At 37.0% G+C, this 13340-nt stretch overlaps 1 protein-coding gene across 5 annotated transcripts in view; it reads right to left on the minus strand.

The window, feature by feature from the left end:
* The window catches only part of LOC6538497 (RNA-binding protein P), an 89370-nt gene extending 76331 nt beyond the window's left edge, over nt 1-13039 (minus strand). For 4 of the 5 annotated variants that reach the window (XM_015193407.3, XM_039375866.2, XM_015193410.3 and 1 more), the window contains exons 1-2: nt 12811-13039; nt 9335-9821 (exon numbers count right to left, since the gene is read on the minus strand). In XM_015193407.3, coding sequence (XP_015048893.1) covers nt 9335-9441 — 107 coding nt within the window. In that variant the 5' untranslated portion in view covers nt 9442-9821; nt 12811-13039. Of the gene's footprint in view, nt 1-9334; nt 9822-10686; nt 10807-12810 lie in introns of those variants that run through there. The other variant, XM_039375865.2, reaches the window with a different exon arrangement.
* Between the last annotated feature and the right edge of the window lie 301 nt (nt 13040-13340).

Below are 13340 nucleotides of genomic sequence, written 5' to 3' on the forward strand. Positions count from 1 at the left end.
GAATTTACATAAAAACCCTGAGGAAAAAGCATTGCCCAATAAGATATACATCTTCTTGCTGATAAGCAGACAAATCTGCACGTATTATTTTTCATAAACTGATGCCGGAAACTCGAAAAAAAATAAATAAAAACATAGCGCGAAAAAACACTAGCAGAAGCCCCGGGTTTTGTCACTTATTTATGCATCCGGTCGCCAGAGGAATATACATATATATATGTACAAGAAATACAAAAAAAAAAAAGATAAGCAGATGATGTATACCGGGTATGACATGATAATATGGCTGAGCTGAGATTTTCTCAGCATGAGCTGCACGAAAGTTTCGCGGGAATGTCAAAGTTAAAGTGAATATTACAAAAATATTTGCTTGACGAAAAAAGTTTTGCAGGAATTTTATTTGCACTGCGTATGATGAGTATTTGCACATATAATATTTATGTTATATCCAAGGATATTTGTGCAGAACAACTTTTCTGCATCGAAGGTAATAGATACATTCGGCATGCGATTCCAAGCAACTCCTTCTAGTCATGTCGATTAAAACATTTTCCTGGTACTTTACTCAGTACTTTCCAGACATAATTATCTGAGAATTCTCCCACAAAGACAGTAATCAACCGCAAGAAAAAAAAAGGTGGAAAGCAAACGGAACATTTTCCAACTGTCATGCAAATCGGCACGACAAGCAGGCGGGCAAAAGTTGATCTATCTCACAGATACATTCCCATACTGGCTTACAGGATCTGGCATTTCTGTGGTGCTTTTGGGTATTGCATGTTTCACAATTTTACGGCTGTTTAGATACTCAAATTGTGCAAAAATTTTGCACAATGGCAAGTGGCTGACTTTCCGTTCTGGTCTAGTCTGGTCTGCATATTTGTTTGCCCAAGCGAAATTGAGTTCGTCTTTGATAGTTCTAATGGCATGAGAATGGACACCATACCATCCTCGTTTGAGTTCGTGATATTTGATTACAAATTATCTATGAAATGGAGGAAAAAATACTGCTCAATTCTTTGGTGGTTGGCTCGAGTTCATTGCATTTGACATGCCAAGCCGACTTATTTGTGTGGCCACAAAAAAATAAAAATAAGAGCTCAACTTTTGGTTTGATAAATTCTATCTAAAATGTCTGCATTGTATTTTATTCTGTTGATTGATTTTGCGGTTTTGGTTAGAGTAAGCCATATCAAAATTAAATTATTGGCAGATAAATTGGGAATAAAATAAATAACAGTTCGATTTGAAGAGTGCTAGTCGCATTTAGAATGCAATTTTCAAAAATAAAATACTTGCAGTACTTAAAATAAATGCATACATATATACCACTTAAAATTTGCATCTTTGCACTGCGTCGAAGAAAAATGCAAACCTTTTCCATCTTGATCCATTTTCAGCAAACATTTTTCATCCCTCGCCAATGGCGATTCCCAAATCCAAAGCAATCTGAATTGAGATTTATCATCATCAAAATAATTGCACACAGGCGGCGAGCATCAAAGAGTAGAAAAAAGATTTCAGGGCACAGCAGCCTTCAAACGATAGGTGTATAGAGAAAAAAAGGTTATTTACGAAAACTATATACGCTCATGACAAAATAAATTGCCATAAAATGTGTGGCTATTGCAAAAACATTTTGCACGGCTTTTAGTACGATCAACGCGAATGCCAAAACAGAGATCCAAACAAAATGAAAGCGAAATATATACATAGTATTTCAGAAGGTGTAGGTGACAAATCGCATTGGCACCAATAAACTGTATATGTATAGAAATGGAAAACTATGTTTGCCAAAAGCAACAAATTTGAAATTTAAATATGCATCATAAATAATGTTCAGCGATCGATAAAAGGGGGCGAATTAAATAGAATAGAAATCTAGTCATTCTTTGCGACAACCGCAAAACGTTGGCATATCTTACATGACAGAACACAAAAACAAAAAGAAAACAAATACAAATAGGAACGGCTCAGGAACCGGTCTTGAAAATTGAGCTACTTAAAATGTAATTATAGGTTTTCTCCTCCGCATCTAGAATCTAGAATCCAATCCCAATGCAGTTCGAGTGCGCACACAAACGGGGTCAAAGTATTACTGCAAATGCCTAACGAAGCACACCCAACACCCAGATGCCATAATAATGCCCCCTATCCCCCCCTGTTCCACATCCCAGCCAGTCGCCTCCACAGACGTCTCAGAAATGCCAATCAATTGATTTCATTGTCTTCAATTTATAACCTATCGATAATATAAATTCCTTCAGTCAGCCAGAAACAGCAGCAGCAGCAGCAGCCGCCGTCGAACCCGTTGCGACTTATGATAAATTTATATATCTATTTTTCCACATATATAGTCGCATATGCAAGTATATACAAATATATACGAGTACGTATCTGGGCAATATGCATATATAAACTTGAAATATATCTGTGCGCACTAATGTTACTGATAGATACGCATGCCAATAATCAGATACTGTCACAGCACATACATCAAACTCAGATATACTCGGTCATATCTATACAATGGTATGCATGGTCTATGGTGTGTGTGGTGTGTGCGCTTGCTCTTGACATTAATTATTTGGAATTGTTTTGTCACAGTTATTTGAATGGTTAGCAGGAAGTGGAGAAACCACTGTTTGCATGGGAAACCCTCTTTGATACTTTAGTTTTGAATAAACAAATAGCTAGTGAATAATACTTTCCTACAAGGAGTAAGCCAGCTAATTATGGAATAAATGCCTTAATTAAGACTACTTCACAGCGCGCGAATAAGAAACATTTTCTATTCAAGAGGATAAACTTGTTACCGCCCCCGAGAAAACTTCATCCAAACTTGAGTTTTATCAGACAGATTTTTATGGCCGTTGCCCGGCTACTGGCAGCTAATTTTAAGTAATTGTTAGCCGTAACCTCGAACCAGGCTAACAAAAGCAGCGAGATCCAGCAGCTTTGGGGGAAAGCACACGCCCCCAACAAGAAAGAGAGAAGACGTCGAGGGCCCAGCGCTCGGTCGCACTTTAATTGGCATATCAGGCCATGGGTAGCAAACAATTTTGTACTTTTTATAACCATTTTGTTAGGCCAACTTGCGGCCAGGCCAAGTTAGCCAAGTCAGCCAGGGCAGCCAGTCAGCCAAGTCAGGCAGTCGGCTTTCTTGGGGCCCAACAATGAACTCCCCGAGCGAAAAATTTACAACAATTGTAGTTAGAGAGGTTAATGAACTAAATGCGCAATGGGCCAAACTTATTTACCAGCCAAACGGGCCACCACCACCAACTACCAACTCGTCCAAAAATACAATAGACCATGGAAAAAAAAATACGTCTAATGAGACTCATTACCCGTTTCTTGAGAGTTTTATGCGGGCTGCTAAAGCCAGAAGATTGATAGAAAATCGGGGAGTAGCGAACGAAAATGATGGCTTTATTTAATTTGGCTTGGCAATTCGATTCGCTCATTTATTGCTGTTCACTGCAGCATTCGCAATTGACACATTAATGGGAAAGTTTTACTGTAAGCTGGATAAAAACTGCGGCAATTTCACAGCCTTTTTGCCACAAATCAACATTATTAATTGTCACACACACGCCAAGTGCGAAAAATAAATTTACAGCATAAACAAAAATATTTCATACATAAAAATTCTTGTTCAATTTGTTTTGGGGCACATCAGTAATAAAAACAGAAAAATGCAAATATCTTGTCGCTAAATTTCGTTTTACAAATGCCTCACAAAAACATTTAACAAATTGACAGCGACAAGCGGTGCCCAAAAATGTTTTAAGATTGACCCAGTTGGAAACGAAATTATATCTTTCAGAGGGCGATTGGAAAAGGAAATTGATTCTAATCGATTGTGAAAATGTAGGGCAAATATTTGAGTTTAATTGCAATATGTTCCACTTTTTGCACTCATTAATGCAAGGTGAAATTAGGTGAGTCATGCTATTTGATCTTAGGGATTGCAAATGTCTCTGGCAATCTTTGATATTAATCAATCCGTTTTTGCAGAATGCGATTCGAAAGAAATCAGTTTGTTTTTCCTCAGCATTGCTGCATTTTTATGGCTGGGAAGAGCATTTCGCATAATGTCATATTTAAAACCATCACTTGATGTAAATTCATTTCGTTTTCACTTGGTGCCGCCTTTCTGTGCTTGGTGCTAAAAATCTTGAGAATGTCATGCTCGGAATTTTCTGAAATGTTCCATTTCAAAGGGAAAGGCGCCCTTCGTTTGTGCATAATTTAATGCGGCCCTGCACTTGAGAAAATGCAATTTTCCCCCATTCGCATGGCAAATAACAAACGAAAGAGTTTTCTCCGCACATATGTATGTACATATGTACTTGTGTGCACATATTAACACTTATTCACCCATATCCACCCTAAAGTTCCACAATACATCGCTACTCAAAGACATCACACCGCACCACGGTTATATTAATAATTTTAATAGTTTGCCATTTTAAAGTTAATCAGTCATGTGGAAAAATTGGAGCTTTAAGTTGTGACGATTTTGTGCTGTTTTTGTGGTCATTTCAGTGTTTAAATCACTAGATTTCATACTACTTGGTGATTCAGCGCTGAAAACGAAGTGAATGGAACTGCAGGGCAAGTATATATTTGTACGCATTTGTACATAAGTGGACTGCTTCTTGTACATGAAACGAATTTACATATAAGCCCCTTGAAGTTGAATATGTACTCGTATGAAAGAAATTGAGTGAGGACTTGGATGCATAAGTCGAGAAATATATGCGAGTTTACTGGGGGAAATTTCTGAAGAAGCAAACACAACAAAATAAACAAGTGCCCAAGCACCTAATGATATCATTCCACATAACGGTTGAGTAAAATCGAAATGTAATAATATTAAATATAAAAGTTGTGAATGAAAGTTCACCAACAACTGGTGCTCACCATACTGCGTACACATAACTCGGTCATCAAATCACATGCAACTCATTAGACATTAAAATGTTGATAACAAAAACAAATAATCTAATGAAATTCAAATTGAAAAGCTACCCAAGATACACACTATCTGCAATGTATACGAATCTCTAATCTTGGGGAAAACATTTACGCGTTATGCGTTTCGAGTGCCGTCAACTTTCAAGTTGTGCGATGATGGCTTTTCAATTAAAGTGCAAAAACACACGCAGTTTTGAACCCGGGATCATTTCCCATCATTCGGCGTGCAATTCGTGCAAATAATTGAAACACGCCCACATCGTGGAAAACCGAGATAACAGAGGGGTGCGGAAAATACTCAAAAGTTGCCGACTGCATAGAGGAAAATTCCACGTCGGCGGCAGCTTGACAGTAAAAGCAAACTAGACAACTTTTACAATTTTATCTGCTGCGAGGAAAAAAACACAATCTAGATAAAATCATGTGTGCATTCATTCATTCAGCACTATTCATCCACAATTTTAAGTGGAATGCGAGCTGCAAGCAAATGCTTTCCACATATATCATGTGGCAAGCATGCAACGCAATCAAAAGCAACTTTATCTAGGAATTTTTCACATTCGGCATCACTTCAATAATGAGTCAAGTCACTTGAAGAACTGCCGACAATCAGCGGAATTTTAATAAATTATTCAACATATTCTTTCAAAATATTAGATATATATAAAAATTATTCTTTAATAACCATTGTAATATAATAATATATTCTTAAGTTTCTTTTTCTGCAACCTAAATCGAATATATATGGCATCGAAGTCAAGGAAGTTTAAGCTGCTTTTTACCCGCAGTTTTTTTTTTTGTTGCCGTCTATGTTTTCTTATTTTCATTTCGCCTTGTCATGGCCAATCTAAATGAGAGATGAGTTGTCCATTTGTACATTTTCTGGCTGGTCAATTTGCTGCGGCCATTCAAAAGGCGAACATGTGAGAACAATTGAATCGAGACTCACAGTTATAACTGCCAACGCAGTGCGTGTGGGTAGATAAATTACGATGACCGGATAATGAGTTTGTTGGATACGTTCGTAGAAAGCCAGAAAAAACGGGAAATTAGCACACAAACTTGGTTTGGCTTACAGGCAAACATTGGTGAAATTTATATAGAAGTATAAATACTTAAACATGCAGCTTGTTTCATTGCAAAAGCAAAGATTTTAAGAGATAAGATACCTAGATACAAACTGCAAAATCTTCTGTAACTCAGTTTAAACAAATTATTTCCCAAGGCCAGTAAAAAGGCAAGTAATATCCCAAGGAAACCCTGAAGAGCCGTCGGATTGGAAAATTCCCGGCCAAAGAAACCCGCCAGATGTAATCAGCTTAAGTAAGTACCCAAAAAGAGAGCGCTTCGGATACGCAGTTAAATAATCTGAGATGTGGGTGGTTGCTGCCACTATCGTCAGTGGTGGTGCTCTGCTCGGTGGTGCGGTGGTTCGGTGGTGCTACCTTAATAAGAACAGCCGTTGTAGCTGTCAGTCAAACGCCCCGGCGCAAATCTCTCAGCGAAGTCTTATGAATAATCACTTGGCGGCAGTGTAAAAACTTGGCAAAAGTGCGAGCATACCAAATAAAACGAAACAAGAAACGAAAAATGTATTTCGAATGCGCAAAACTAAAATAACAAAAAAAAATAAAATAAATCAAGTATAAGACCACGAGGAAAAGTGTCTTTCAGGCAACATCTTAATAATGCTGGGAAATCGAGGGAAGAAAGCGTGAAAGGGTTGTGGCAAGAGGAGCGGCAAATACTGCTCACATGTCTGCCCCGAAAAGATTGGCATTTTTAATTTCTAATTCATGTGGCATTTCATTTATACACGAGCGCAAAAAGTGTGGCATTAAATTGTGATACCTCAAGCTGGGCACTTAACTAATTCTATCGAGTAGGAAGGAAGGTCACTTGCCGACCACGTATGTCAGCTTACTTGGAAATAAAGATACAAATTACAAGGGGGATTTCGAGGGGTTTGCCTCGATTAATATGCAAGCAGTGCAGCGAATAAAATATATATAATTGCTGTCTGATTCTTATTTACCAGCCTGTCTGATGCATAAAAAGCAAATGAAATGATCGACCTGGGCTTTGACTTATTACGGCGGAACTTGAGCTTGGCTTTACTTCAATGTCAACGGCAGTGACAGTAAATTAAAAATTAATCTATTACGTATACGTTATAATATAATGTGTATTTGATTTTTATTTGCAGAGCCCACTGTGAGACGCTTAGATGTCTATAATTCACAGCCATTTGCAAAGCAAACTGTGCGTAAGATGCCAAAAATAATTAAGTTAACAATTTGGCTAATTACGCCTGCACTAAATGCAGTTAAAACAACGCACAATTAAGCCGCCACAACGAGAAGGGACGGGAGCCAAGAATTTGTGCATTTTTCAATGCCTCATATTACAGTGGGCCCCGAATACGAGGAAATCAATTTGCCTGCTCAGGGAAAATGAGCGGGGCATCTCGAGTTCTAGTTTTCCCGGGTACGCTGTCATTTGTTTTTCCTGTCAGTGTGTCAAATCGAAAATGTGGCGACGATGTCTGTTTATTTAGCACGTTCTTTGGCTTCTCGCTTCCCTCGGATTTCATCTGGTGCAAGTTCAGTCAGCCAGCCAAGTTCTTCTTCCATTTTTTTTTTTCTGGCAACATATTTTTTTTACCATTTGCTAGTATTTTTAAAAGAAACTTGCCTTTCTTGTCATTTATTACTGTCACTTTAAATCCAATCAACGCTTTGTCTATGCTCTCTGACCATCGATGAGCGATTTTCGCTGGCGTTTTCTGTTTTTCTTACGATTTTTGCCTCTAGTTGTTGTTCTCTGTCAAGTGTCATGGGGATAATTTTAAATTTCATAATCTATTTTGGCACTGCTGGCCGATGAAAATAGGTACACAATTGTTCTTCCAAGTAATTCAATATGGCAGAGTATTACATAAGCTATAATATCGAGAAAATGTATCAGCAAAACACTTAAAGAATGCCAGAATTTTGCCATGTGCCTCAGATAATTTTAATAGTTTCCCAAAGCAAAAGAAAAAAATGCACACACGCTGAGAGAAATAATTATGAAATGATAAATAAATTGCTAATTGAAAAGCAAACACTGAGGAAGCGAATAATAAAAACTTAAAACTCTTAATTGCCTGGCGCCAGACGATCGTTTTTTAATATCAAAAGTAAAGCAAGTTCCAATGACGCTGATGAACTTGAATGTCGGCTTTAATTTTTTCGCCAGAAAAGTTCACTTTTCGCAGAAAGGCTCCCTTTAAAAGTGTTTACTCTCACTTTTTCGTCACGAAATGGTTCATTAAAAACGTCACTTAGGGCAAAAACAGGGCATTCATAAAAACGCCCAAGCCTACAATCATTTATTACCGGACTCAGGAAAATTACGAAAAAATACAAATTTACAAAACTTGACAATGACTCATAATGGAAAAATATTGCGGACATTCTGGAGTGCAGTGCAATTCATTAATTTTAATTTATTTGTAGAGGGCTTGGAAGTAAGGACAATAAGTTCGCATAATGAGCGTAGACTTTATAAATGTAATTGCATCATTTCTTTAAGGTTTTTTTAAAACCTTCCTAAAATAGTGACTTTGTCTACATTTATTTACTGTAATATTTAAAAAATCTCACCAAAATTACGCAGGCCAAAGTGAAAATTAACAATTCAAACCTAAACATCGCCCTCAATCTTTTATAATAAATGAATGCAATTTACGGACAGCAACTTAGTGAAATTATAGGTTGGAAAATGTGCCCGCGTCTCAAACGGCGGCTGAGTGTCTGATGAAAAATTTAAAAACAAGCAAAGAGCAAAACAATTTTCATAAATATGCCACAGAGGCAAAAGTTGAAGAAAAGCTGAGCGAAAAAAAAACACAGAAAGTAAAAAACCTCAAAGCGCATTAACGCCTTTAATGGCCTTGAGACGCGCAGAGTTCTTACTTTTCAACTGCACGTAGAAAAAATATTACTAGCTTTTCTTTGTATTGCACATATTCGACCGAAGCAGTCCCATAAATATTTGCCCAATTTCACATTTTTGTGGAATTTTTCTATCTATTGAGCTCATTTAAAGGCCTTTGCCAAAATCATTTTTTTAAAAATCCATACTGGTGCGCCTAAAAGTATGCAATTAAATATCGAGTTTTCTTGAAAGAATCCTGCTGTCTTAAAGGAATTTGCTACATATATACATAAGTGTGTATATATATGCAAAGATCTTATCTCGTATCTAAGATAAATGACAACGCAAGCAACGCAGACGAGTTACTCTTCGAAATTAGTTTTCACTGTAATATCTCAGGCTTTGCCGTCGTGTAAAGTGGAAAACTCACCTTAGATTTGGGACAGCCGCCGCTGCTGCCGCCGCCGCCTGAAGGGGCGGGGGCACGTTGTACGGAAAGGGCAACTTGGCCGCAACCGCCGGATTCTCGAACAGCATTCTCGCACTGTTTTGGGGGTGGTGCTGCGCCTGGTGGTGCTGTGTCTGGAAGTGGGTGGTGCTGCTGCCGCCGGGGGGGTTGATGGTGTTGTTGTTGTTGGTGTTTATGTTGAGAGCCGAGTTTCCAAAGCAGTAAATTTTGCTGGTTTTTTCGCTTATACCAAAAACACACGCTGAGAAAATCACTTTAGCTCGCACCAAATACTTTGTTTTTTTTTTCTCGGTTTTTTTGATATTTTTACTTTGCACTTTTCTGTTGACTTTTTGCAACTATTTTGTTAAATATTTTGTATTTTATAACCGCACTGATTTATTTTTGTTTTTCTTAGGTAATACTCATTTTTATAACACCAATATTAGCTGGCAAGGTTTTAGATTTTCTAGAAAAAAAATTTAAGTTTTATTAGACTTTTCTTATTACATTTTAAATAAATAATGAGTAACTATTTACTACAAAATAAATTGAGTTATTTTATTAGTCATGCAATATTTTAATACTGATTCATTAAATTAAATGAATGTGCCAATGCAAGTATATATTGCTTGGGTTTTTATTTTTATTTGTAGCACTTTTTAAGCGCTTTTCCATTTCCCATAACATTGATTTTCATTATTACAGCATTATGCTTATCGTTTTTATTATTTTTTCGATTTCTCGGTTTTCTTTGGCATTTCTTTGTTTTTGGTTTTTCGCTTTTACTTTCGCTGTTTGGCATTCGCTTTTGCCTTTTGCTTCTCGCCTTTCAATGCTGAATTCTGAATTCTCTTTGGCCATTGCCGGCTTTTTCGACACATACACACACGCCACTGCACACGCACACACACACACTTACACTCAAGCACTCACACACGTGCGTGCTGCTCTCAAAATGGTGATAAAATATTGTTGTTTTTGCCGTTGCGGTTTGATAATATTTCACACACGGCTTTTAATTAAAAACATTTGAGTCTTGGACCGTTCGCATAGTTTTGGTATAGTTCGCTGCCGGTTTTCGTATTAATTTTTCATAAATTAAATCGATTTGGTTGAACAAAAACACATGCACACGCATACACATAAACATAGATTCATGGCATAAAAACAAATTTCTGCGACGTCATTGAATTCGCCGCAAAAGAATATGCGAATATGTGAAAAAGAAATATAAACCAAAGCGTCCCCCAAACAAAAGAAACAAAAATGTCTTCGAGTTGAGTCACTTACACACACACACACTCATACTAGTACGTAATACACACACTCACACACACTGGCTGGTGCAAATAAACGACGCGTGACGAGAATTACACGGGAAATACTCGCAAAAATCCACGAAATTCGACAATCCGTCCGCTTCGAGCAAGGAATTTTTTTTAACTAACGGTGAAGGAGCGGCTGCGAACTGTTTAAGGCGAGCTCCGTGAATTTCGCCGAGCTGCGCTGAAGCTCTCACGCTCTCTTTCGCGCTCCCACTCTCTCTCGCTCTCTGAGTTTTGAAACTCTCCCTGCAGGACTTGAATAGTGAGCAGAAAAAGGAGCAACAAAAAAAGCTTGGATGCAACATGCGGCTGAGTCAGTTAATGACGTACCAACCTCTTTTCTCCCCCCTTTTGTGCGTCTTTTATCACGTCGCTCCCTCTCCATCCCCCTTTCGCCATGCTGGTAGTCCCCCCATAATCATTTCCGATATGCAGTTCCATGCAGTTTCCCCAGACAATAGGCCTACGATATAGCCATATAGTCGCATATAGCCAGCAGACTGAGTCGCCGAACAAGCGTCTTTATAGCCCGCTTTGTTCCGTCCCCAGTTTACAGTGGACACTCGCATAGTGAAAACAACAAGGATGACTCCTTTATCTACCATTCAAGCATATGAAGTTTTAAAAGTGTTCTAAACAACTTTGTAACATACGTACTCTAATAAACAACAAATAATACGCTGAAATAACAGATTTGAGAGGTTACTTTGAGTAAGGCTTTTATCATATAACTAAATTCAGTATCTCATAGTAATGGTTATTTACAGATTCTAACTCACTGACATAATTTTTTAAGTTAAAAGCTCAGAAACAATGACTCTAGAATATAAAAAAAAAATTATTGACTTTATGACTTATTTATAAGCTGTCGTTTTAACCAATTTGCACTTTACTTTATTGGGAAAACCCTAAAATATATTTGTGGGTTACAAAATTGGAGCACTGACTGTACTTGACTTTCTGTGTTTATCTTATTCTGTTTGCTCAGCTCGTATTTCTTTTAAAGCTCAGCTCGCAGCTGACGCATTTTGTTGATTTTGATTGCTTAAAGCTGAGAAACAAAGAGTAATTGTTTAATTCAGTTGAATGGAAGGATTGCCAGCTATTTCGCTTTGATTTATGTGAAATTTACAAATCAAATTTATTTCGGTTGCAAAGTGTGCAGTAATTTCATCTGTTATTTAAGCCCAATTAATTTAATTGTCACATATTCCATGGGTTTTTGAACTGCGAACGGGGTTTGGATTTTTTATTTTTGCCGATAATATTCATGTACCCACATCGTCAGCTTCCTAGAACAATTTCTGGTTTTCTTCAAGTGTTATGTCGTCTTTCATTTCTTATCGTACACAACTCGTTGAGAAATTCACAAAACCAAAACGCAAAATTGTTATTGATAAAACTGAGCTAGTCACAGTAAACATTAACCACAGCTTGTAGTTTGATAATGGATTTTTCCGCCTTAAACATTGAAAGTAGTTCTCTGTTTTTTTTTTTTTTTGTAATTGTAAGGTTTCCCAAGTGCGAGAATGTTCACCAAGCTCAAATCGAGTCGAATATTTAATTTAATTTATTATTTATTTTAATTTATTCAAGTTAAATTGAGTATTGTATCCATTTATTAGCAAAGCACTTATTTAATTACACATGTTTTATTTAGTCAATTTACTGGACATTTTATCTTGAGCTGAGAGTTCATTGTTTCATATTATTTATATACACATATCTTGAACTCGTCTTTTGTATGGATTATGGGTCTCTTAGTCATATCCAAATAAATTGTCTTATGTTTTTGGATTCATTAGTTAAACATATCATTAGTTAATAAACCATGAAAGTTGATATTAGATTTAATGATAAATATGGTTTATAATCTTAATAGCCATGAAATACATATTTTATTTAGTCGCTCAAGTCATTGATTTGAATAAAGCTTGATGGGTTTTGCATGCATGTGTAGAGAGATTTTGAATCGTATTTTTAATTAATTTGCATGCACTCGCATCCGTTTTATGGATGCGGTTTGTTCATTTAGCTTAACAATTTAACACGTAATTTAATTCAGTCATGCAACATCCCAGAAACAGACTTTCTTATTATTATTTTCTATGGGCGAGAAATAGGAATTACTTTAAATGCGCGGCAAACAAAATTCGAGCTTTGTTTGTTTGTTTATTTTCCATTAGCCCACTTCTCGGTTTCGATTTCGATTTTGGGCCCAGTCCAGAATCAAGTCAAGACCTGGCTTTATCTGCATGCACAAACGGAAATCAACGACAAAACGACGACGACACGATGAAAACGAATTCACGAATCGCTCCGCTTCGAATCAACTGGCTGTTGTAACGGTCGCAGGCAAACTGAATCCGAAAGATATGCCTGAACCGAACCGAAAGATACAGATACAAGTACAAGCGGCCCCCGCGAAAAAGTTCTCTCGCCGCCTCTCGTTTTTTATACCTCTTCCTCTCTTTGTCGCCTTACCTCTCTCGGTTGTTTGACGTTTGCGGCAAGCATAATAAAATAAAACAAGTGGTCGAGTTTTGCAACTTGAAGATACCCGGTTCTTAAATACAATAAGTTTGAGATACATTGAGCTCACTTTGCAATAATTATTGCAATTATTATTATAATATAATATAAATATAAAACTATATTAT

Source organism: Drosophila yakuba, chromosome 3R, assembly GCF_016746365.2.
Source record: "Drosophila yakuba strain Tai18E2 chromosome 3R, Prin_Dyak_Tai18E2_2.1, whole genome shotgun sequence".
In the NCBI taxonomy this organism is placed as follows: Eukaryota; Metazoa; Arthropoda; class Insecta; order Diptera; family Drosophilidae; genus Drosophila; species Drosophila yakuba.